At 47.5% G+C, this 26,025-nt stretch overlaps 1 protein-coding gene across 1 annotated transcript in view; it reads right to left on the reverse strand.

Moving 5' to 3' along the window:
* COLEC10 (collectin subfamily member 10) overlaps window positions 1-26,025 on the reverse strand; it is an 89,660-nt gene that overhangs the window by 20,388 nt on the left and 43,247 nt on the right. The window contains exon 3 of the mRNA XM_066579037.1: window positions 5,731-5,802. Within this exon, the coding sequence (XP_066435134.1) occupies window positions 5,731-5,802 (72 nt within the window). The remainder of the gene's footprint in view (window positions 1-5,730; window positions 5,803-26,025) is intronic.

The raw sequence follows: 26,025 nt of genomic DNA on the forward strand, positions 1-26,025 counted from the left end.
GGCATCAGCTTTCACATTTATCTCCCGGCAGGTACGTGACTGTAAAATTGAATCTCGAGAAGAAAAGCGCTCACCTGGCTTGCCGTGCATTGAGCCGCTTAGCATTCTCAAGATACACTAAGTTCTTGTGATCAGTGAAGACCATCACCTGGTGTCGGGCCCCCTCCAGAAGATGACACCACTCCTCAAATGCCCATTTTATTGCCAACAATTCCCTGTCCCTAACATTGTAGTTGCGCTCGGCGCTACTGAACTTACAGGAAAAGAAGGCACACGGACTAAACCCTGAGTGGCCCTCTACTTCCTGGGAGAGGACTGCACTGACCCCAACTTCAGAAGTGTCTAACTCCCGTAACCGCTCTAACACAAAGTGGAGATGTCTGACATGTGTGTCCCAATCCGATGAGCACACCAAAATGTCGTCCAAATAGACAACCATAAAAACACCTAGGTAATCGTGGAAGACCGCATTCATAAACCCCTGAAAAACCACAGGGGCGTTGCATAACCCTAAAGGCATCACCAGACACTCAAAGTGCCCCAACGGGGTGTTGAACGCAGTTTTCCACTCGTCACCAGACTTAATACGTATGAGATTATAAGCCCCCCGAAGGTCAAGCTTAGAGAACCAGCGTGCTCCCACCACCTGATTCAACAGATGAGGGATCAGAGGAAGTGAGCACTGATTCTTTATGGTGATCTTGTTTAAAGCTCGATAGTCGACACAAGGCCGCAAAGACCCATCTTTCTTTTCAACAAAAAATAGGCCTGCTCCAGCTGGTGACTTTGATGGTCTGATATGTTTCTTGGCTAAAGCCTCTGAAACATCGGATTTAAGAGCCTCATGCTCCCGACCCAACAGATTAAATATGGCCCCCTTAGGGATGGGACTATCCGGGACAAGATCAATCCTACAATCCCATTTGCGGTGTGGAGGCAATCCCTCAGAAAACTTCTTAGAGAACACATCTTGAAAATCCCGTAAATAGTCTGGAATACTAATAGTATCGGCGGAGCACAATGTAACAGGCATTAGATGATCCTGACAGAACCCTCCCCACCGAACTAGCTCCAGTGTAGTGCAATTGAACTGAGGATTGTGCGTCCTTAGCCACGGCAATCCCAGAACGATATCCACAGACATCTTTTCCATGACCAGGAATCAAATTACCTCCAAAAGTAATGCACCCACCATGAACCGAAGTTCTGGTGTCCTCCAACGCACTATCCCAGAAGACAGAGGGGTTGCATCAACACTGGTAAAGTGGATCAACAAACCTAATGCGGTAAAACTTGACAACAGTGGTCTTACGAACTGCAAATGGATAAGGTTCGCGGCCGACCCTGCAAAAAAAGCCTTGTAAGACACACTACAAGGCACCAGTAATTTAGGGAGTACCTGACCTCCTAGATGACCCTCCCGACAGTCACCTAGGAGCTGAAGTTTTCCTGCTTCTTCCATAGCTGCCCTTCCCTGGCAGAATGCGATGCGATGACCAGCCTTGTTGCAGTAAAAGCAGAGTTGGTTAGAAACCCGGAAGCCCCTCTGGTCTCCATGACTCAATTGGTCCACTTCCATACCATCAACTCTGAAAGTTGACACTGGGTTACAGGCTATAGAAGTCGCCAGAGACTTGACACCAAGTTCTTGACGGGCCTCTAGCTTAGCATCCCTTCTAGACCTGAGTCTACGATCCGCTCTGACTGCCAATCCCATAGCCTGATTCAAGGTGGATGGTGACGGATGGGACAGCAATAGATCTTTTACAGCGTCAGACAGGCCTACAAAAAATAAATCTTTGAGCGCACAGTCGTTCCATGCAGATTCGCCAGAATACTGCCTGAAACTAGAGCAACATTCTTCTGCCGACTGGCGTCCCTGGTGTAGAGTCAACAACTTACTGACTTCATAACCTGCACGATCGGGTTCATCAAAAATATTCCCGAGCTCAAGAGAAAAAGAATCTACCCACTGCAAACAAGTGGACGCAGACAGTAAAGAATAGGCCCATGACTGAGGCCCTTCTCTGAGCAACGACATAACAATCCCCACCCGTTGGGACTCAGACCCAGAGAAACGAGGCCGCAAGAAGAAAAGTAACTTACAAGCCTCCCGGAAGACAAGGAATTTTTTCCGGTCCCCCCCCCAAAACACCTCGGGTAATGGGCATTTAGGTTCTGATACTGGATGAGCGGCCACAAAAAAACGCTGCTCATGATGGCTGAGACGCCCCGACAGGACCTGAACCATCCCGGCCAGGTCACGAATCTGACCGGTAATCGCATTGTAGGACTCCATTCACACAGTGAATCCTACCCAAAAAAACCACAGGAAAATGTTTTTTGGGCCAGTTATTATGTTACAGTACTAGTGGGATGCTTAGGTACGCATGGCGCGGGGCTCCCTGACTCTCACCCACGCCAATGTCCCTTCCTGGAGATAGTCCTGAAGGTGGACATGTCCAGGCCGCCAACTCTGACCCTACGCTGCTTAAGGTAGGACAGGAAGGAGCCGTCGTACCTATGCAGGTGACTACTCACTAGTACTGACAAGCTAGGCAGATGGAGTAACCAACAGGAACGAAACCTCAGAACACAAGCAGAGCTGGATCGGGACAGGGTAACTTTCACTGGAGCAGGGCCGACGTCAAACACACAGAGGACGGAACCAATAACTGGCAACTGCTATCAGCAGCTGCCAGACTATATTCAGGAGTCAGCTGACCGGAGCTTCCAGTCAGCCACTATAACTCACAGAGAAAGAGCGCGTGCGCCTCTCATAGCAGTCACACATGCGCGCACAGCCGCGCACGCCACATGCTGCGCATGCACACCGAAGCGCGGCACCGCCGCCGCTCGTCAATCTGAACGCGGGCGCAACATCATCCCAGGACGCCGCGGTGAACTGTGCCCCTGCTGCTCAGGGTCCCTGACTGGCCTAATGGTAACACACAGAAGTCAGTTAGATTCTTCTCAATATATACACACCGACGTCAGTTAGCTTCTCCTCAGTATATACACACAGATGTCAGTTAGCTTCTCCTCAGTATATACACACAGATGTCAGTTAGATCCTCCTCAGTATATACACACAGACGTCAGTTAGATCCTCCTCAGTATATACACACAGACGTCAGTTAGATCCTCCTCAGTATATACACACAGACGTCAGTTAGATCCTCCTCAGTATATACACACAGATGTCAGTTAGATTCTCCTCAGTATATAGACACAGACGTCAGTTAGATTCTCCTCAGTATATACACACAGACATCAGTTAGATTCTCCTCAGTATATACACACAGACGTCAGTTAGATTCTCCTCAGTATATACACACAGACGTCAGTTAGATTCTCCTCAGTATATACCCACAGATGTCAGTTAGATTCTCCTCAGTATATACACATGGAGGTGAGGTAGATTCTCCTCAATATATTCACACGAAGGTCAGGTAGATTCTCCTCAGTATAAACACATAGAGGTCAGGTAGAGTCTCCTCGGTATATACACATAGAGGTCAAGTAGATTCTCCTCGGTATATACACAGAGAGGTCAGTACGACTCCGCGAAGTTAGAGAATAAGATTAGGTACATACGGTAACATAGGGGGTCACTTACCTTTGCACTTAGAATTGAATAATCAAGTTGCTACTCCTTAATTTTTGTACTTATGATTTAAGGAATGGTTGTGCCAAATTTCACGTTTGTACAACATCGGGAAGTTACATAACATAGGGGGTCATTTACTTTTGAACTTAGAATTGAATAAACAAGTTGTGACCCCTTTACTCTTCCTATTAGGACCTAAAGAACGGTCTTGCCAAATATCATGTTTGTATGACACTGGGAAGTTAGAGAATTATATTAGGTACATTACATAGGGGCTTAATTACTTTTGCACTTAGCATTGAATAATGAAGTTGCGACCCGTTTACTCTTTCTATTAGGACCTAAAGAATGGTTGTGCCAATTTTCTTGTTTGTACGACACTGGGAAGTTAGAGAATTAGTGGCGAGTCAGTCAGGCAGTGATTCAGTCATTCAAGCAGCCAGTGAGGGCTTTCACCATATATACACATACATATATATACACACACACACATACATATTCCGAGCATGTTCTAAGTGTGGAAAATATAGAAACCAGGACTGGGGAGTACAGCCAGCAAGGAGCGGGAGGGAGAGAGCAGACAGCAGTCCTGTTTTCTATGTTTTCCACACTCCAAGTATGCTCAGAGTGCAATGATGAATAAGCCCTAAGAGATGGAAGCTGCCAGCCCCATTGAAATGAGTGGAGCCATGGTTGCACAAGCACTGTGATTAGTTGCTATGGGCAACAAAGACAGGTTTTCTTTTAGGCAACTTTCATAAGAGTGTGGTCCTGGGTACTTTTCCATGACCCACCCTGTAGTAGAAACCTCCAGCTCCTAGCTGGTGTACGTGTCCATCTGACATGTGGATGTGCCGCCAGATATAACAAATCTAAAGGTTGTCATTAATGATAGAGATAACAATTCACAGTATTTTTATTTGGCACATGCATGCTGTGACAGCACTGGGATGGATGGAGGTGAGAGAGATAATTAGATCGTGTGACATCAAGGGATTCGCCACTCGCTTGGGATTGCATCGTCCCCCAAAGATGGTTGGCACATGTTCAGAAACTCAGTCCAATAATAGTTATGTTCTCCAAGGGTGCCTTCACACTGGTGATAAAATCGCGTGACGTGAGAGTGAGAGAAAACGCAGAATTATGAAACCAATGATTTTCAGATTTTCACATTTGCGATGATTTCACTCCTGCGATGTTGTGAGCAAAAAAAAACAACGCAGTATGTCCTATCTTTCTGCATTCTGCATCTTTTTAAATCTTGATGCTTCCCTATGGAGCCTCTTTTTCATTGCATCACAAAGCACGAAATTGTGATTTTCGTGCAATGTGATGTGTTTTTAACATTAGAAAATCTTTTAAAATTGTGCGCCAAAAAATAGCGGCAAAATTGCGCATAAAAATGTGCAAGTGGCAGCAATGTTTTAGCGAGAAAAAGCAGTGCTGATGCTCCGACCTCTGTGTATTTGGAGCGGAAGTCCCATGTAGTGGCCGGCGTTTGTAACTGCAGGCACGGTCCCAATGCTTTACATGAGAGCTGTGCCTGCAATTACAAGTGCCGGCCACTACACAGAGGTTGGCGCAGAGACTTCGGCTCCAACCTTTGTATTATTGCGGCGCTGACAGGATACGCGCGCTCAGCTGATTGGTCAGGGTCCCAAGGGACGGACCCCAGTTGATCAACTATTGATGACCTATACTGATGATAGGTCATCAATAGTATTTCACTTGAAAACCCCTGTAACAATTTGCAACACTCTGCAATTTTGCCCTCTAGTGGCTACTTTAATAACTGCACTTAAGATAGACAGAAACTGCTCTCAAAAACATGAGGTAATATCCATAATAGCCAGTAGGTGGAGCCAGTTAACCATTATAAGGCTTACAATTTATTTTTTAAAGTGAGTGGAAGACGTTTTAAGGTATGTACAGCACAGAACACCTTCCTGTCAGTCTATGTATGTATTATCGGACAGAGCAGAACAACATGACAGGTCATGGGGCTGCAGTAATAGTGTGATGTTATGTACTGAGCACCTTTCATTGACTCATATTTAAATAACTGATTATATTATGCTTTGGTTTGTAATCGGTTTTAAATTAAAAAGTCACCAACCTACCTTTACCTCCAATTGGACCAATTTTGCCAATAAGGCCGTGATCACCGACATAGCCAACTATTCCCTGATTACCTGAAAGTAAAACATGCAAGATGAGTCCTAACATTCATGTGATCAGTCTTCCAGCATTTACACTGCTGACCGTGCATCAAATATTGGAAATGTGTTTAATCAAAGATTCCCACAATATGCAAATCGGGAAAGGATTCTTTACTGTCACAGTTTGAAACTATGGCAAGTAACCGATTAGTCAGCACTTTAATGTTGTGTAGTTGCCCTCATGCCACCACAACAGCTACAACCTACTAGGCAAGGGACACGCAAATATCCTGTCCGTCTGTACCAAGACGTTAGCATCAGATCCTGCAAGTCCTGTAAGTTGTTTGGTACTCTTCATGGAGCAGACTTGTTTTTCAAGCACATCCAACAGATGCTTTATCGGATTGAGGTCTGTATAATTCGGAGACCAAGTCATCCGCTTGATCTCTTTGTCATGTTCCTGAAGGTTTTTTGCAGTATGGCAGGTGAAAGAGGGCACTGCCATTAGGGAATACTGCTGCCATGAAGGGAGGTACTTGTCTGCACAATGATTAGGTACAGTAGGTGATACATCTCACATCCACATGAATGCAACAGATGCCAAACTAAGTTGTATTTGACACAACCTACAAAGGTGAGCAGGCTATTATCCATAGACCTTTTTATTATTTGCTTCAATGCTAAACATGAGGTGCCTGTTTTCTCTTTGATTATATACATAATGTTCCTCTAAGCCATATAGACTCAGTCTCCCCTCCCCATAGTAACAATAAGTCTCCCCTTGATAATTCGGCAGGCACACTCTCATAGAGAGAATGGTGCAGCCCTGTAGTTGTAGCTGTACAGTCCTGTCTGTCCCCTCCTTGCACTCATCTCTAATAATAACTGCAGGGAGGAAACTGAATGTTACAGCACAGGCGATGCTGGAGCCTGGGAAGGTGAATAATATGGACCCCAGGTGGACTGCCCTCCACCAGGGATTTTAAAATGTACCTTCTGACTACCCTATACCTGTATGGATACTGGAACTAACCGCTCAGTGTCCTAGACATGGAAACAGAAATTTGATGGCAGAAAGAGACCATCTAGTCTTTCCTTATACACTCTCTTAGTACAGATACATGATAATCCTAGGCAGCTTGAATTCATTTATTATTGATTCTCCAACCATTGCTGCTGGAAGTTTGTTCCAAGCTTTTACAACTCTTTCAGTAAAATAATATTTTTCTGACAATCCTTCTGACCTTTATTAGACGTCTAACATAACTAAAAGTTTCCATCATGTCCCCCCTCGCTCTTCTTTCCCCTTATATATAAAGGCTTTCATCATGTCACCCTCTCCCTTCTCTCCTTTCTCTCCTCTTGTAACATATATAGAGGTTTCCATCATGTCCTTTCCATTCTTCCTCCTGTAACATATATAAAGGTTTCCATAATGTCCCCCTCTCTCGTCTCTCCTCCTGTAACATATATAAAGGTTTCCATCACGTCCCTCCTCTCCTTTCTCTCCTCCTGTAACATATATAAAGGTTTCCATCACGTCCCCCTCTCCCGTCTCTCCTCCTGTAACATATGTAAAGGTTTCCATCACGTCCCCCTCTCCCGTCTCTCCTCCTATAACATATGTAAAGGTTTCCATTATGTCTTCCTCTCCCTTCTCTCCTCCTGTAACATATATAAAGGTTTCCATCACGTCCCCCTCTCCCGTCTCTCCTCCTGTAACATATGTAAAGGTGTCCATTATGTCCTCCTCTCCCTTCTCTCCTAATGTAACATATGTAAAGGCTTCCATTATGTCCTCCTCTCACTTCTCTCCTCCTGTAACATATGTAAAGGCTTCCCTTATGTCCCCCTCTCCCTTCTCTCCTCCTGTAACATATGTAAAGGTTTCCATTATGTCCTCCTCTCCCTTCTCTCCTCCTGTAACATATGTAAAGGCTTCCATTATGTCCTCCTCTCCCATCTCTCCTCCTGTAACATATGTAAACGTCTCCATCATGTCCCCTCTCTATTCTTTCCTCTTATATATGTTCTCCCTCTCCCTTCTAAGATTTATAAAGGTTTCCATCATGTCCCCCTCTCCTTTCTTCCTCCTGTAACATATATAAAGGTGTCAGGACTCGAACCCAGAACCTCTTGCGCTCCAATCTGCAGCTCTGTTCTCTGGGCTATTCAGAATTTGGAGAGTTCCTTGGTGAAACCAAGCCATGTTGTATGTTTTCTTGCTCCTGCTACATTTACTTCCTGTCTCCCTGTCCTGGCTCCTCCCTGCTACTAATTAGGACTTCCTATAAAAGCCTGACCATGCCTCACATCCAGCATGTGATCATTGTGCTCTACCATCTTGATCAAACTCCCCTTTTTTCCTGCTCATCTGCGATTGTACTGCATACCTCCTGCTGCTGACCTCTTGCTTCCGTTTGACTATGCTTCCATCTTATCCAATTATACTGCATATCGTGACTTCCTTACAATGACTCCCAGCTATCTTGCTTACTCTCCGGTGACCAGCACAGGTACTATACCTGTGGCTTCAATCCAGCACCAGTAAGACGTAACAAAATAATTATTCCCAAAACATTGATTCCGTAGTGGCCACTATGAAGGAAAAGATTACAGAACTTCAGGAAATGTATGCCTCATACGAAGAAAAGGTTGCTGGAAGGCAACGAGAGATCAAGGGGTTACAGAGGTAACTCTTGGAAATGTGCAACTCAGTGTCAGACGTCTGCTAGCTGCCAGCGAAATTTGCAGGTGACCGTTGCCAATACAGGGGTTTCTTAAATCAATGCCAGATTTATCTCCAAATGAAGACTACCCTATTTACCAGTAATCAGAAAAAGGTATTCTTTATCATTGACCTTCTCACTGATGAGGCGCTTGACTGGGCCTTGCCATACATAGAGACCATCAATTATCTCCTCAACAGCCTAGATGCCTTCACGACCGCAATGAGTCAAATCTTCAATGATCTGAACCACTGTGCCACGGCTAAATGGAGGTTGCATAGCCTACAACAAGGGCGACGTTCCTTTGCAGAATATACAGCAGAATTTCATCGCTGGGTAAATGATAACACATGGAATCCTGCTGCCCAACAGGGCCAATTTCACCGGGGATTATCTGAGTGGGTAAAAAGATGAATTTGCCAGAGTGGAGACTCCCGATAACCTGGAAGACTTTTCCAGTTATGCATCCGAATTGACCAGAAACTTTCCAAGTGGCGAAGGGAGAGACTGTGGGGTTCAGGCACCAGCACCCCGTACTCCATCAGTCAACCCACGTTTAGTCCCCACCCAAGGACTAAACCGCTCCCGAACCCATGCAGGTTGACGTCATCCACAAGCCTCTCTCTACCACAGAAAAAGAAAGGCGCCGGGCTGAAAATCTGTGCCTTTATTGTGGGAACTCAGGACATTATGCCCTAAAGTGTCCAAACAAGCCCCAAAGGACTCTCACCTTAGACCACATCAAGCCCTTGGCTAATAGAGCAGTCATGAAAAAAGAGGATACCACCAAACACACCTTTCTGCAAGTAGCTCAGGACGGTGTGGAAACCCTTCCCCTGCTCCACTATTTTGTCTTCCTAATTGAAATTGTAACAGTCAATCAGAAAACAGTGCTCAGCAATGTTGGATATGGAAGCAGGGAAAGGGTGGGGGGGGGGGGACTGACTTCATGGACTTAACATTCGCTTGTGACAAGGACATTGCAACCAGACTCAAGTCCATACCGATCGATATGGAAACCGTGGATGGGTCATCCTTCTCTTCAGGTCTCGTCTCACAGGAGACAATTGAACTGGAGCTCCACATCAACTCTGACCACCAAGAAACAATCAGCTTCCAGCTCATCTCATCCCCCAACTTTCCAGGGATTCTCAGGATCCCCTGGTTTTCTACCTATAATCCCTCTATCAAGTGGGAAACCAGGACCATTGCTTTCTCCTCAGAATACTGTAAGGAAAACTGCTAGATGGTACCATCCGCCCCTAAACAAGTGCAAGACCTCGAGGAGGTTCAACAGGACTTGAAGAAATTACCAGTTCACTACCAGATATTCAAGGACGTTTGCAGCAAGAAGAAGGCTGACCAGCTCCCACCTCACCGGTCGTATGACTGTCCTATTGAGCTACTCCCGGGATCTTCGATTCCATTTGGGCATATCTTCAACCTTGCAGAACCAGAGTTAGGGCGCCCACCCACTGGCGTTTTTTTACCTGCGTTTTGCGTTTTGCGTTTTTCCTGCACAGGCATAGAGATAACATGTGTTCCTGTCCACTGGCATTTTTTTTGCGTTGCGTTTGCGTTTTTAACATAGGAACTGTCAGTTGCATATGTGTCCTTATTTTTCTCCTAATGCACCCATGAATGTCAATGGAAATTAACGGAAAAGCCGCGAAAACGCCGCGAAAAACGCGCGGAAAAATCGCGGGAAACGCGGCGAAAACGCTGCGTTTTTTTCCCGCGGAAAACGCAAACGCCAGTGGGTGGGCGCCCTTAGGGGCCCTTCAGGAACATCTGGATGAAAATCAAAAGAAGGGCTTCATCCGGCCTTCTTCTCCGGCAAGAGCACCCATTTTCTTTGTTAAAAAAAAAGATTCTACTCTTCGACCATGCATCGATTACCGGGAACTAAATAAGATACCATTAAAAATCGCTATCCTCTCCTGTTAATCCCAGAACTGCTAGAGAGGCTTTGGGCAGCCAAGGTCTTTACCAAACTGGACCTCAGAGAAGCATAAAACCTGGTATGGATCCGTCCCGGAGACGAGTGGAAGACTGACTTCAGAACAAGATATGGACATTTTGAATCCTTAGTAATGCCATTCAGTCTCTGCAATGCTCCCACTACCTTCCAGCACTTTATCAATGATGTGTTTCGAGACCTGCTGGATCAATTTATAGTGGCACATCTCAACGGCATCTTCATATTCTCTGACAATTTGGAGGAACATTGCAAACATGTTTGGGTGGTCTTAGAATGACTCCAAAAAAATAACTTCTACATCAAGTAAAAGAAATTTGAGTTTGAACAGACCCCAAAACAATTCCTGGGATACATTATCTCCCAGATGGCTTAAGTATCGATCCCAGCAAGATTAAAGCTGTCCTGGATTGGCCCATTGCAAGAGATTTGAAGAAAGTACAGCACCTGATTGGTTTCACGAATTTCTACAGAAGATTTATCAAGCACTTCTGAAAAGTCATCTCTCCTAATACCTTCCTCACAAAGAAAGCAAAACAGATTTTCCTAGTCCCCAGAGGCACAAGCTGATTTTGAGAAACTAAAGATTCTGTTTACTTCAGCACCAGTACCAATCCACCCAAACCCAGAATTGCCTTTTGTCGTGAAGGTGGACACCTCCAACTCCTCTGTGGGAGTCATCCTGTCATAGCGAGTCGGAGATAAGATGCAATTACATCCTTGAGCAATTCTGTCCTACACCCTATCAGCCGCAAAGAAAAACTATGCTATCAGGAACAAGGAACTTCTGGCTATCAAAGTGGCTTTCACCGAATGGAGACACCTCTTGGAAGAAGCCTATTATCTGTAACAGTGCTTACTGACCATAAAACTTTAGAATTCCTCTGTACTGCCAACAGGTTATCTGCAAGACAGGCACAATGGGTTTAATTTAGTTGTTTTCTCGAAATGGTAGAGCCTGAAAAAATTTACATACTGACCACACAATTCTGTCTGCAAAGAATTTTTCAGTCATCCCCATTCTGAGGATCTCCTAAAAGTTTAAAGGAGGCTACGAAAGTGACTCTTTTCTCCAAAGGACGTGAAGCTCTCTTTCGAGAATGGACTTTGGAGACAGGGATGTCAATTATATGTCCCCAAAGCTGGTCGACTAGACATCCTTAAACTAGCCCACGACCTTGGAACGTCTACTTAATTTTTTCTGGTGGCCCGACTGCAGGAAGAATGTAAGGATGTATGTTACCTCTTACGAAGTATGTGCTCAGAACAAGACATTACAAGCTCACCCTCTTGGTTTGCTACAGCCCCTTCCCGGCTAATTCAGGCCATAGGGGTCTATATCTATGAACTTTATAGTGGATCTGCCCCCCCTCCGGCATGTCACATACTGCAGCACTGGCTCTAGCCTGCAAATGGCGCCATTGTAAAATGGCAGAAAGAGAAAGCCCCCTAGGAAACCCTGAATCCAAAATTAGATTGCAAAGGGATAATTCTTTCACTGCCCTAGACAACCAGGAATTTCGACATTAGAGGAACTAGATCGCCAACATTGTTTTGTATTAACCCTTCAAGGACACACCCTATTTTGGCCATAAGGGCATGAGAATTTGGGGGGAATTTTTATCTCAAGTTCTCAAAAGCCATAACATTTTATGACAATGCCATGTGAGGGCTTGTATTTTGTGAGGCAAACTGTAGTTTTTATTGGTACCATTTTTAGGTATCTATAATGCATTGTAAAACTTTTATTAATTTAGTTTGAAGGGCAGTGGGAAAACACACAATCAATTCTGTCATTGTTTTAGGTATTTTTTTGCATGTTTACTCATACAGCATAAATTGCATGATACATTTTTCTGTGGGTTGGTACGATTACAGCAATACCAAAATTCCTTTTTTTTTTACTTCTGCACAATAAAATATTTTTTTGCATCTCTACTAGAGATGAGCGAACGTGTTCTTCCGAGCTTGATATTCGTGCGAATATTAGGGTGTTCGGGATGTTCGTTATTCGTAACGAACACCATGCGGTGTTCTGGTTACTTTCACTTCCTTCCCTGAGACGTTAGCGCGCTTTTCTGGCCAATTGAAAGACAGGGAAGGCATTACAACTTCCCCCTGTGACGTTCAAGCCCTATACCACCCCCCTGCTGTGAGTGGCTGGGAAGATCAGGTGTCACCCGAACATAAAAGTCGGCCCCTCCCGCGGTTCGCCTCAGATGCCGTGTGAGTTAGATGAGGGACAGTGCTGTTTGTACCGGAGCTGCTGTAGGGAAAGAATTGGTAGTTAGTGTAGGCTTCAAGACCCCCCAAAGGTCCTTATTAGGGCCACTGATAGCTGTGTGTTGGCTGCTGTTAGCAGTGGCAATTTTTTTTCTTCTCAAAATCGGCTCTGCAGAGCGTTGCACCCGGCATTAGGGACAGAAGTGCTGCATAGGCAGGGAGAGTGTTAGGAGTGAGTGTAGCCTTCAAGAACCTCAACGGTCCTTTCTAGGGCCATATTTAACCGTATGCAGTACTGTCCAGGCTGCTGTTAGCTGTGCTGCATTTTTTTTTGCTTCTCAAAATCGCCTCTGCAGAGCATTGCACCCTCCATTGATACTGCAGGGAAAGAATTGTATAGGCAGGGCCACAACACAGTTATTATTCATTGAATATACGCAGTGCTGCCTTTTGCTTGTAAAACAAGTGAAAATAATTCTATTTGTCCTGCCTCTGTCCGTCCTAACGCCTGTGGACACGTGTGAGCTGCGTGAAAAACATTGCTAAATCATACGCACCCAGCTACGCTTTACTGCTGGCTTCGCCATTTGCTTTCCTTAATTGGGAAAAAAAATACCTGCTCTGCCACAGTTAATAACTCTGCTACCCTCACGTTCTGTGACACATTAGCAGGAAAACAGCACAGTTATGAAACTTCTCATGTTCATAGAATATACGCAGTGCTGCCTTTTGGTGCAAAAAAACGGAAAATAATTCTATCTGTCCTGCCTCTGTCCGTCCTAAGGGCGGTGGACACGTGTCGGCTGCGTGTGCAACCTGTAAAAATCAGACGCACCCAGCTACGTTTTACTCCTGGCTTCGCCATTTGCTTTCCTTAATTGGGAAAAAAAATACCTGCTCTGCCACAGTTAATAACTCTGCTACCCTCACGTTCTGTGACACATTAGCAGGAAAACAGCACAGTTATTAAACTTCTCATGTTCATAGAATATACGCAGTGCTGCCTTTTGGTGCAAAAAAACGGAAAATAATTCTATTTGTCCTGCCTCTGTCCGTCCTAAGGGCGGTGGACACGTGTCGGCTGCGTGTGCAACCTGTAAAAATCAGACGCACCCAGCTACGTTTTACTCCTGGCTTCGCCATTTGCTTTCCTTAATTGGGAAAAAAAATACCTGCTCTGCCACAGTTAATAACTCTGCTACCCTCACGTTCTGTGACACATTAGCAGGAAAACAGCACAGTTATTAAACTTCTCATGTTCATAGAATATACGCAGTGCTGCCTTTTGGTGCAAAAAAACGGAAAATAATTCTATTTGTCCTGCCTCTGTCCGTCCTAAGGGCGGTGGACACGTGTCGGCTGCGTGTGCAACCTGTAAAAATCAGAGGCACCCAGCTACGTTTTACTCCTGGCTTCGCCATTTGCTTTCCTTAATTGGGAAAAAAAATACCTGCTCTGCCACAGTTAATAACTCTGCTACCCTCACGTTCTGTGACACATTAGCAGGAAAACAGCACAGTTATTAAACTTCTCATGTTCATAGAATATACGCAGTGCTGCCTTTTGGTGCAAAAAAACGGAAAATAATTCTATTTGTCCTGCCTCTGTCCGTCCTAAGGGCGGTGGACACGTGTCGGCTGCGTGTGCAACCTGTAAAAATCAGAGGCACCCAGCTACGTTTTACTCCTGGCTTCGCCATTTGCTTTCCTTAATTGGGAAAAAAAATACCTGCTCTGCCACAGTTAATAACTCTGCTACCCTCACGTTCTGTGACACATTAGCAGGAAAACAGCACAGTTATTAAACTTCTCATGTTCATAGAATATACGCAGTGCTGTCTTTTGGTGCAAAAAAACGGAAAATAATTCTATTTGTCCTGCCTCTGTCCGTCCTAAGGGCGGTGGACACGTGTCGGCTGCGTGTGCAACCTGTAAAAATCAGACGCACCCAGCTACGTTTTACTCCTGGCTTCGCCATTTGCTTTCCTTAATTGGGAAAAAAAATACCTGCTCTGCCACAGTTAATAACTCTGCTACCCTCACGTTCTGTGACACATTAGCAGGAAAACAGCACAGTTATTAAACTTAGATTATTCATTCAATAGAGGCAGTGGGGCCTTTCGTTTTCAAAAAAGGGAAAAAATTATATTTGGCCTGCAGTCTTGCGCCAATTTATTAGCTGCCTGTGAAATCAAATCACTGGTAATACAGCATGCTGAGGGGTAGGGGTAGGCCTAGAGGACGTGGACGCGGCCGAGGACGCGGAGGGCCAAGTCAGGGTGTGGGCACAGGCCGAGCTCCTGATCCAGGTGTGTCGCAGCCGACTGCTGCGCGATTAGGAGAGAGGCACGTTTCTGGTGTCCCCACATTCATCGCCCAATTAATGGGTCCACGCGGGAGACGGTTATTAGAAAATGAGCAGTGTGAGCAGGTCCTGTCCTGGATGGCAGAAAGTGCTTCGAGCAACCTATCGTCTACCCGCAGTTCTGCGCCGTCCACTGCTGCAAATCCGAATCCTCTGTCTGCTGCTCCTCCTTCCTCCCAGCCTCCTCACTCCACTACAATGACACCTGCTCAGGAGCGGGAACACTCCCAGGAACTGTTCTCGGGCCCCTGCTTAGATTGGGCAGCAGCGGTTCCTCTCCCACCAGAGGAGTTTATCGTCACTGATGCCCAACCATTCGAAAGTTCCCGGGGTCCGGGGGAAGAGGCTGGGGACTTCCGCCAACTGTCTCAACAACTTTCTGTGGGTGAGGAGGACGATGACGATCAGACACAGTTGTCTTGCAGTGAGGTAGTAGTAAGGGCAGTAAGTCCGAGGGAGCAGCGCACAGAGGATTCGGAGGAAGAGCAGCAGGACGATGAGGTGACTGACCCCACCTGGTGTGCAACGCTTACTCAGGAGGACAGGTCTTCAGAGGGGGAGTCAAGGGCATCAGCAGGGCAGGTTGCAAGAGGCAGTGCGGTGGCCAGGGGTAGAGGCAGGGCCAGACCGAATAATCCACCAAGTGTTTCCCAAAGCGCCCCCTCGCGCCATGCCACCCTGCAGAGGCCGAGGTGCTCTAAGGTCTGGCAGTTTTTCACAGAGACGCCTGACGACCGACGAACAGTGGTGTGCAACCTTTGTCGCGCAAAGCTCAGCCGGGGAGCCAACACCAACAGCCTCACCACCACCACCATGCGCAGACATATGATGGCCAAGCACCCCGCAAGGTGGGACGAAGGCCGTTCAGCGCCTCCGGTTTGCACCCCTGCCTCTCCCCCTGTGCCCCAACCTGCCACTGAGATGCAACCCCCCTCTCAGGACACAGGCACGACCGTCTCCTGGCCTGCACCCACACCCTCACCTCCGCTGTCCTCGGCCCCATCCAGCAGTGTAGTTCAGCGCACCGTCCAGCCGTCGCTTGCGCAACTGTTGGAGCGCAAGCGCAAGTACGCCGCCACGCACCCGCACGCTCAAACGTTAACCGTCCGCATAGCAAAATTCATCAGCCTTGAGATGCTGCCGTATAGGGTTGTGGAAACGGAGTCCTTCAAAAGTATCATGGAGGCGGCGGCCCCGCGCTACTCAGTTCCCAGTCGCCACTACTTTTCCCGATGTGCCGTCCCAGCCCTGCACGACCACGTCTCCCGCAACATTGTACGCGCCCTCACCAACGCGGTTACTGCCACGGTCCACTTAACTACGGACACGTGGACAAGCACAGGCGGGCAGGGCCACTACATCTCCCTGACGGCACATTGGGTGAATTTAGTGGAGGCTGGGACAGAGTCAGAGCCTGGGACCGCTCATGTCCTACCCACCCCCAGAATTGCGGGCCCCAGCTCGGTGGTGGTATCTGCGGAGGTGTATGCTTCCTCCACTAAAGCACCCTCCTCCTCCTCCTCCTCTGTCTCGCAATCAAGATGTGTTAGCAGCAGCATGTCGCCAGCAGTCGGTGTCGCGCGGTGTGGCAGCACAGCGGTGGGCAAGCGTCAGCAGGCCGTGCTGAAACTACTCAGCTTAGGCGATAAGAGGCACACGGCCCACGAACTGCTGCAGGGTCTGACACAGCAGACCGACCGCTGGCTTGCGCCGCTGAGCCTCCAACCTGGCATGGTCGTGTGTGACAACGGCCGTAACCTGGTGGCGGCTCTGCAGCTCGGCAGCCTCACGCACGTGCCATGCCTGGCCCACGTCTTTAATTTGGTGGTTCAGCGCTTTCTGAAAAGCTACCCACGCTTGTCAGACCTGCTCGTAAAGGCGCGCCGGCTCTGCGCACATTTTCGCAAGTCCCACACGGACGCTGCCACCCTGCGCACCCTGCAACATCACTTTAAGCTGCCAGTGCACCGACTGCTGTGCGACGTGCCCACACGGTGGAACTCTACGCTCCACATGTTGGCCAGGCTCTATGAACAACGTAGAGCTATAGTCGAATACCAACTCCAACATGGGCGGCGCAGTGGGAGTCAGCCTCCTCAATTCCTTTCAGAAGAGTGGGCCTGGTTGGCAGACATCTGCCATGTCCTTGGTAATTTTGAGGAGTCTACCCAGGTGGTGAGCGGCGATGCTACAATCATTAGCGTCACCATTCCTCTGCTATGCATCTTGAGAAATTCCCTGCAAACCATAAAGGCAGCTGCTTTGCGCTCGGAAACGGGGGCGGGGGAAGACAGTATGCCGCTGGATAGTCAGGGCACCCTCCTGTCTATTTCTCAGCGCGTACAGGAGGAGGAGGAGGAGCATGAGGAGGATGAGGAGGAGGGGGAAGAGACAGCTTGGGCCGCTGCTGACGGTACACCGGCTGATTGCCTGTCATCCTTTCAGCGTGTATGGCCTGAGGAGGAGGAGGAGGATCCTGAAAGTGATCTTCCTAGTGAAGACAGCCATGTGTTGCGTACAGGTACCCTGGCACACATGGCTGACTTCATGTTAGGATGCCTTTCTCGTGACCCTCGCGTTGCACGCATTCTGGCCACGACGGATTACTGGGTGTACACACTGCTCGATCCACGGTATAAGGAGAACCTGCCCACTCTGATTCCCGAAGAGGAAAGGGGTTCGAGAGTGTTGCTATACCACAGGACCCTTGCGGACAAGCTGATGGTAAAATTCCCAGCCGACAGCGCTAGTGGCAGAAGGCGCAGTACCGAGGGCAAGGTAGCAGGGGATGTGCGTAGATCGAGCAGCATGTACATCCCAGGCAGTGCAACAGTCTTTAAGGGCCTGGCCAGCTTTATGGCTCCCCACCAAGACTGTGTCACCGCTCCCCAGTCACGGCTGAGTCGGAGGGAGCACTGTAAAAGGATGGTGAGGGAGTACGTAGCGGATCGCACGACCATCCTTGGTGACGCCTCTGCCCCCTACAACTACTGGGTGTCGAAGCTGGACACGTGGCCTGAACTAGCGCTGTATGCCCTGGAGGTGCTTGCTTGTCCTGCGGCTAGCGTCTTGTCGGAGAGGGTGTTTAGTGCGGCTGGGGGAATCATCACAGATAAGCGTAGCCGCTTGTCAACCGACAGTGCCGACAGGCTAACACTCATCAAGATGAACAAAGGCTGGATTTCCCCAGACTTCTGTTCTCCACCAGCGGACAGCAGCGATACGTAAGCAATACGTAGGCTGCACCCGCGGATGGAAGCTACGTTCTCTCTCACCATCCAAAACGGGGACATTTCTGCTTCATCAATCTGTGTCTAATATTCCTCCTCCTCCTCCTGCTCCTCCTCCTGAAACCTCACGTAATCACGCTGAACGGGCAATTTTTCTTAGGGCCACAAGGCTCACTCAAATAATTTTTCTGAACAATTTTTATAAGTTTCAATGCGCTTAAAAGCGTTGGAACTTTAACTTGAACCAATTTTTCGTTACACTGGGCTGCCTCCAGGCCTAGTTACCACTTAAGCCACATTAACCAAAGCGATTAATGGGTTTCACCTGCCCTCTTGGCTGGCCATGGCCAATTTTTGGGATGTACATTAGTACTGTTGATACAGCAATTTTTGTGGGCCCTCGCCTACAGTGTAATCAAATTAATTTTTAGCCCACCTGCATTACAGCTGACGTTACCTCAGCTGTGTTGGGCAATGCAATGGGATATTTTTGTGTACCGCCGGTGGGTTCCAGGGAGCCACCCATGCTGTAGGTGCACACGGAGTGTAACCTACATGTGTCCACTTGTAAAGAACCCCGGTCAGACTGGGGCATGCAGTGTGGGCCGAAGCCCACCTGTATTACGCACGACATTACTACCTCAGCTGTGTTGGGCAATGCAATGGGATATTTTTGTGTACCGCCGGTGGGTTCCAGGGAGCCACCCATGCTGAAGGTGCACACGGAGTTTTTAATACATCTGTACACTTCTAAAGAACCCCAGTCTGACTGGGGCATGCAGTGTGGGCCGAAGCCCACCTGTATTACGCACGACATTACTACCTCAGCTGTGTTGGGCAATGCAATGGGATATTTCTATGTACCGCCGGTGGCTTCCTGGCACCCACCCAGGCAGTGGGTCCACAGGGAGTTTAACCTACATGTGTCCACTTCTAAAGAACCCCAGTCTGACTGGGGCATGCAGTGTGGGCCGAAGCCCACTTGCATTAAGCACGACATTACTACCTCAGCTGTGTTGGGCAATGCAATGGGATATTTTTATGTACCGCCGGTGGGTTCCAGGGAGCCACCCATGCTGTAGGTGCACACGGAGTGTAACCTACATGTGTCCACTTGTAAAGAACCCCGGTCAGACTGGGGCATGCAGTGTGGGCCGAAGCCCACCTGTATTACGCACGACATTACTACCTCAGCTGTGTTGGGCAATGCAATGGGATATTTCTATGTACCGCCGGTGGCTTCCTGGCACCCACCCAGGCAGTGGGTCCACAGGGAGTTTAACCTACATGTGTCCACTTGTAAAGAACCCCAGTCTGACTGGGGTATGCAGTGTGGGCCGAAGCCCACCTGCATTAAGCACGACATTACTACCTCAGCTGTGTTGGGCAATGCAATGGGATATTTTTATGTACCGCCAGTGGGTTTCAGGGAGCCACCCATGCTGTAGGTGCACACGGAGTGTAACCTACATGTGTCCACTTGTAAAGAACCCCGGTCAGACTGGGGCATGCAGTGTGGGCCGAAGCCCACCTGTATTACGCACGACATTACTACCTCAGCTGTGTTGGGCAATGCAATGGGATATTTCTATGTACCGCCGGTGGCTTCCTGGCACCCACCCATGCTGTGGGTCGACAGGGACTTCACAATAGGGAGTTGTACCTGCCTGTGTCTATGAATTAAAAAGCCCGGTCTAACTGGGGCATGCAGACACCTTGACAGAATGAATAGTGTGTGGCACATAGGTTCCCCATTGCTATGCCTACGTGTGCAGCTCCTGATGGCGGTGGCACAGGATTCTATTTCTCATTGCTTCTGTACAGCATTGTGGGCTATCGCCCCGCCCCTTTTAAAGAGGGCCGCTGCCTAGCCATGCCAACCCTCTGCAGTGTGTGCCTGCGGTTCCTCCTCATGGCAGACGCACTTCTAAATAGACATGAGTGTGGCGTGGCATGAGGGCAGCTGAAGGCTGCGCAGGGACACTTTGGTGTGCGCTGTGGGGGGGAGGGGGGGCGGTTGGTCAGCATGTAACCCAGGAGAAGTGGCAGCGGAGTGTCATCCAGGCAGTGATTGTGCTTTGTTGTAGCTAGTGTGCTGCTTAGCAAAGGTATGCCATGCTAATGAGGGCTTTTCAGAAGTAAAAGTTGTTGGGAGGGGGGGGTGGGCCCACTCTTGCCGGTATTGTGGCTTAATAGTGGGACCTGTGAACTTGAGATGCAGCCCAACATGTAGCCCCTCGCCTGCCCTATCCGTTTCTGTGTCATTCCCATCACTTTCTTGAATTGCCCAGATTTTCACACATGAAAACCTTAGTGAGCATTGGCGAAATACAAAAATGCTCTGGTCGCCCATTGACTTCAATGGGGTTCGTTGTTCGAAACGAACCCTCGAACATCGCGGGAAGTTCGTTCCGAATAACGAGCACCCGAACATTTTGGTGTTCGCTCATCTCTAATCTCTACATTCAAAGTTGTATATTTTTTAATGTTTCCATTGACAAAGCTCTGTGAGGGCTTGCCTTTGGCGTAACTGTCTTTAGTTTGTATTGGTACTATTTAGGGTTACATTTTTTGGATCACTTTCATTGCGGTTTTTTGAGAGGCGAAATGAACAAAATAAGGATTGTAGCTCTCTTTTTTTTCTTACAGTTTTTGCCATGCAGGCTAAATTGTGTGTTCAATTTCTTTTGTACAGGCCGCTACTGATACAATACGAAATATTGTTTTTGGTTAAATTTTAATTTTTTTTATACAAAGAGTGGAAAGTGCGCAAAAATTCTTTTTTAACTTAGTTTTTTTTACACTCACTGTTTGTATGTCCCCGTAGGGGACTTAAACCAAAAAAGCTATGACCACTATGATAATGCATTAATTGCAGTGCTTCTGTACTGCAATGTATTATGACTTACAATAGCGATCACAGGCCATGGCAGGCCCGGGCACCATTGACTGGTGTCTGGTTGCCATGGCAACCCATTGGCCCTCCGTGATTACATAGTAGAGGACCAGTGACTTGACCGATCCCTGCTGTTGCAGTAAGAGACCGTCAGTCAGAGCTAGCTCCTCCTGCAGGATGATGTGGGCTTACTTCCGAGCCAGTGTCATCCACAGGACATAATTTAAGTACCATGGGCCCAAGACGTAAACTTATATATCCTGCGGCATTAAGAGGTTAATTAAAACCAGATAGTTAAATTTTTTCCATTTTTCTAATTCGGTTTTAATTTCTGAATTTAGAATTTTTTTATGCTATTGCCTGTACATGTCTATGGGGTGGCCATCTTTCCTGAGCTACATTTAATAGCATTTAGAGTATTTTTAGAGATGCTTTACAATAGCTTCATGAGCCATTTTCGCAATGCACAGGAGGGAACCCATTGACTTGTATGGGAGATGTTCGAGACACGCTCTGTGACCTGCAGAGGTCATTTTGCAGGGAGGGGAGTGGATAGTCACAGCTTATACCTATTGTGAATGCTGGATCCTGTGTTATCTACATATAGGTGTTCCCTCTCAGTGTGATCCTGCCTGCGATGTTAGTGAGATGACTGCTGCAAAGCTTTCTCTACCAATCAGGGAATGACCGACTAGTATAACGCTCTGTGTTCAGTGTGAAAAATGCAGATTGTGACCCAAAATGTAAAAAAAAATCACCAACATTCTTAAAAAAATATGTTCAACCCAAAAATGTGATGTATATAGTAGATCATTTTTTGATTACACATTCCCATTTACTCCTTAGGGCAGAGATAACTCATCACTGACAACTACTTTCATTTGAGTCCGGCTGCCGAGAACCCATGCAGACAGCTGATTTTGTCAGAGGAAAATTTTTCTGGTTGTACATTTTACCGTTATCGATAAGTTGCAATATACGAGCAGTTGAGTCCACTAAAGGGGTTTTATGGGTATTTACAATTGATGACCCAGCCTCAGAATAGGTCATCAATAACTGATTGGCGGAGGTCTCTGCCGCTCACTGGTGATCAGCTGATCCTCTAGCCTGCTGTGACTGCAGCTGAGCCAGATGTCTGCATTGGATTCGAAGCTGGAAGTATAATAGAAGGCATCACTCCCACTGAAATCAATGGGAGCAATGCCTTCTATTACACTTCTGGCTCTGACCCCAATGTGGACTTCTAGCTTGGCTGAATTGATCAGCAGAGACCCTGAGCAGTGTACCCCTGCCGATCAACTATTGATAACCTATCCTGAAGATAGATCATCTGCAGTAAATGCCCGGAATAACCCTTTAAACTGAGAGACGATGCTTGTTGGAAGCTCTCAGCTCTGGCTCTGAGAACCCCCTTCTTCAACATTCATGCTCCTTATTAAGGACAAGCCCTTTTAAGAGATGAACTTAATGCTCCCGTCACCAATAACACAACATAGTAATGCCTGTGTCTAAGGAATTGGCAGCTTGCTTGTTGATAGTCTGGAAGGATTTTCCTCACTTGACCTTTGCTGCTTCTGATTTTGCAGACTGAACGGATGCACTTGATGCACTTAGAGGATCAGTTTTCCAGCTTGTAGCAGCAGAAATCTCAACTGCTTTGTAATAAAATCTGTAGTAAGAGTAAAGACCCTGAAATAGCTCCAGTGTTTTCGATAATGTGGGTTGATTCATAGTTGTGGACAATTTCCAACCATTTACATGAGGCTGCAGAATGAGTGAATTGCTTCATTCATACAGTGGGGAACACTCACGGGTCTGATTTCAGAATGTCAACAATGTATCTACAGACATTTTGTAATGATTTTCCAGTAATGAAATGTTCTTGTCTGCATTGTGATGGTGAGAATCCTACTCATTTTACTATCTGACAACATCACATACTGTCCTGTTTTCACTAATAAGGCTACATACACAGCTAGGTCACTGCCTCCCATAAGATCAGCACACTCATCCTCTGCTACTGACATAACTGAACTTATCTGCCAGGCTATATGGAGAAATATCATCAATATCATCATATTCCTAGAGATAATCATGTTGTGACTTGTAACCAATGTCTAGGTAAAAACTATTTCAAAAGAATAGACAGGTCACTGCCTCCCACAAGATCAACATAATCTTCCCCTCTTGTTTTCATTATTCCCATTATCTGATAAGCTACTTGTTGCCTTGTCCTTCTCCGTTCATGACACTGCCCCTACCCCTTATAACATTGAATAGGTATATTTAAAGTCTAGGCTAATAATTACAGGAGTGGACAGGTCACTACTAGAGATGAGCGAGCACCAAAATGCTCGGGTGCTCGTTACTCGAGTCGAACTTTCCGCGATGCTCGAGGGTTCGTTTCGAGTAACGAACCCCATTAAAGTCAATGGGCGACCCGAGCATTTTTGTATATCGCCGATGCTCGCTAAGGTTTTCATTTGTGAAAATCTGGGAAATTCAAGAAAGTGATGGGAACGACACAGAAACGGATAGGGCAGGTAAGGGGCTACATGTTGGGCTGCATCTCTAGTTCCCAGGTCCCACTATTAAGCCACAATAGCGGCAAGAGTGCCCCCCCCTCCCAACAATTTTTACTTCTGAAAAACCCTCATTAGCAAGGCATACCTTAGCTAAGCACCACACTACCTCCAACCAAGCACAATCACTGCCTGCATGACACTCCGCTGCCACTTCACCTGGGTTACATGCTTCCCAACCCCCCCCCCCCCGCATGACCGAGTGTCCACAGCGCACACCAAAGTGTCCCTGCGCAGCCTTCAGCTGCCCTCATGCCACACGCTGGCCTCATAGCCACACCACCGTCATGTATATTTATAAGTGCGTCTGCCATGAGGAGGAACCGCAGGCACACACTGCAGAGGGTTGGCAGGGCCAGGCAGCGACCCTCTTTAAAAGGGGCAGGGCGATAGCCCACAATGCTGTACGGAAGCAATGAGAACTCCAATCCTGTGCCACCTCCATCAGGAGCTGCAAACGTGGGCATAGCAATGGGGAATCCATGTGCCACACAGTATTCATTCTGTCAAGGTGTCGCATAGCTCAATCCACACTGCAAGGGGAAAGCCGTCAGCGCTCTGCCCCTTACCCAAGTCAGTCAGTGCCTTTGTGCCAGACAGGTCAAACACCGCAATGGGAACTAAGTTTGCACCAACAGCATAGGTGGGTCCTAGGAAACCCAAGACATGAACCAAAAATAGATCTGAGCGTCCAAACATGGCAGACTTGCCCCGCGCCCACGGCATAGGCCTCGGCCCACAGATTCAGCAATCCTGGGCTGGAAGCGGACTTTCACTGCACCCAGGACATAGGCCTCTGCACAAAACCTCAGCAATCGCGGGCCTACAGCGGACTCCAATGCTAGCGTAGCTGTGCACGTCTCATTAGCACTGTATTGATCCTGTAGTTTGTCCCAAAGCAGTGCCACGAATAGTAGAGCTAATGTCAGATTAAATACAGCTGGGCTTTGGCCCACACTGCATGCGCAAGTCCGACCGGGGTTCTTTATAAGTAGACACAGGCAGGTACAACTCCGTGTGGACCAACAGCATGGGTGGGTCCCAGGAAGCCACCGGCATTACATAAATAAATCCCATTGCATTGCCCAGCACAGCTGAGGTAACGTCAGATTAAATGCAGGTGGGCTTTGGCCCACACTGCATGCCCCAGTCTGACCAGGGTTTTTAATACATAGACAAAGGCAGGTACAAATCCCTAATGTGAAGTCCGTGTGGACCCAAAGCATGGGTGGCTCCCTGGAACCCATAAATGTATCCCATTGCAGTGCCCTGCTCAGCAAAGCTAACGTCAGATACAATAAAGGCGGGCTTCGGACCACAGTGCATGCCCCAGTCAGACTGGTAATATGTACCTTAACAGTAACCGCGTTGGTGGGAATGTGGTGGCGACTGCGGACCTAGTAGCGCGGTTTTATTTAGTTGGTTTTCGGAATGTGGCCAGGATTAAGTGGGCCGTGGCGGGGGGATGGTGGGGGGGCTCTCTTGTGTCGTTAAAGGTGAAATTCTTGGACTGCCACCAGACGGACCGATGCAAAGGTATTTGCCAAGAATGTTTTCATTGTTGGAGGAGAAGGGGGATGTTTTTGAGGCACTACGTGTCCTCTCCACGTGTCCATGGTTATATGTACCTTAACAGTAATCGTGTTGGTGGGAAATGGCCTCGCCGCCATCATGTCTTTGGGAAGCCTCCGTTTCCACAACCCAGTGACATAGCATTAGCAGCGGTATAGGCAGAGGCCAGAATTAGTAACATTTCAGCGGTAGCATTAGGGACAGGCCCCAGTAACATATCACTAGCAGCATTATAGGGGGAGCACAGTATTAGTTCCATTTCAGTAGTAGCAGCAGTCCAGTCAGGCCCCAGTAACAATTCCGAAGCAGCAGTATAGGGGGAGCGCAGTCTTAGTTCCATTTCAGTAATAGTAGCACTCAAGACAGGCCCCAGTAACAATTCCGAAGCAGCAGTATAGGGGGAGCGCAGTCTTAGTTCCATTTCAGTAATAGTAGCACTTAAGACAGGCCCCAGTAACAATTCTGAAGCAGCAGTATAGGGGGAGCACAGTATTAGTTCCATTTCAGTAGTAGTAGCAGTCAAGACAGGCCACAGTAACATTCCCGTTGCAGCAGTTTAGGGAGATTACAGTCTCTTTCACATTTCAGTAGTTGCAGTATAGACAAGGCCCCAGTTACATTTATGTAGCAAAAGTGTAGGCCAACCCCACACACCTTGCTGTAGCATGAGTGCAGGCGAAGC

Source organism: Eleutherodactylus coqui, chromosome 9, assembly GCF_035609145.1.
Source record: "Eleutherodactylus coqui strain aEleCoq1 chromosome 9, aEleCoq1.hap1, whole genome shotgun sequence".
Classification (NCBI taxonomy): Eukaryota; Metazoa; Chordata; class Amphibia; order Anura; family Eleutherodactylidae; genus Eleutherodactylus; species Eleutherodactylus coqui.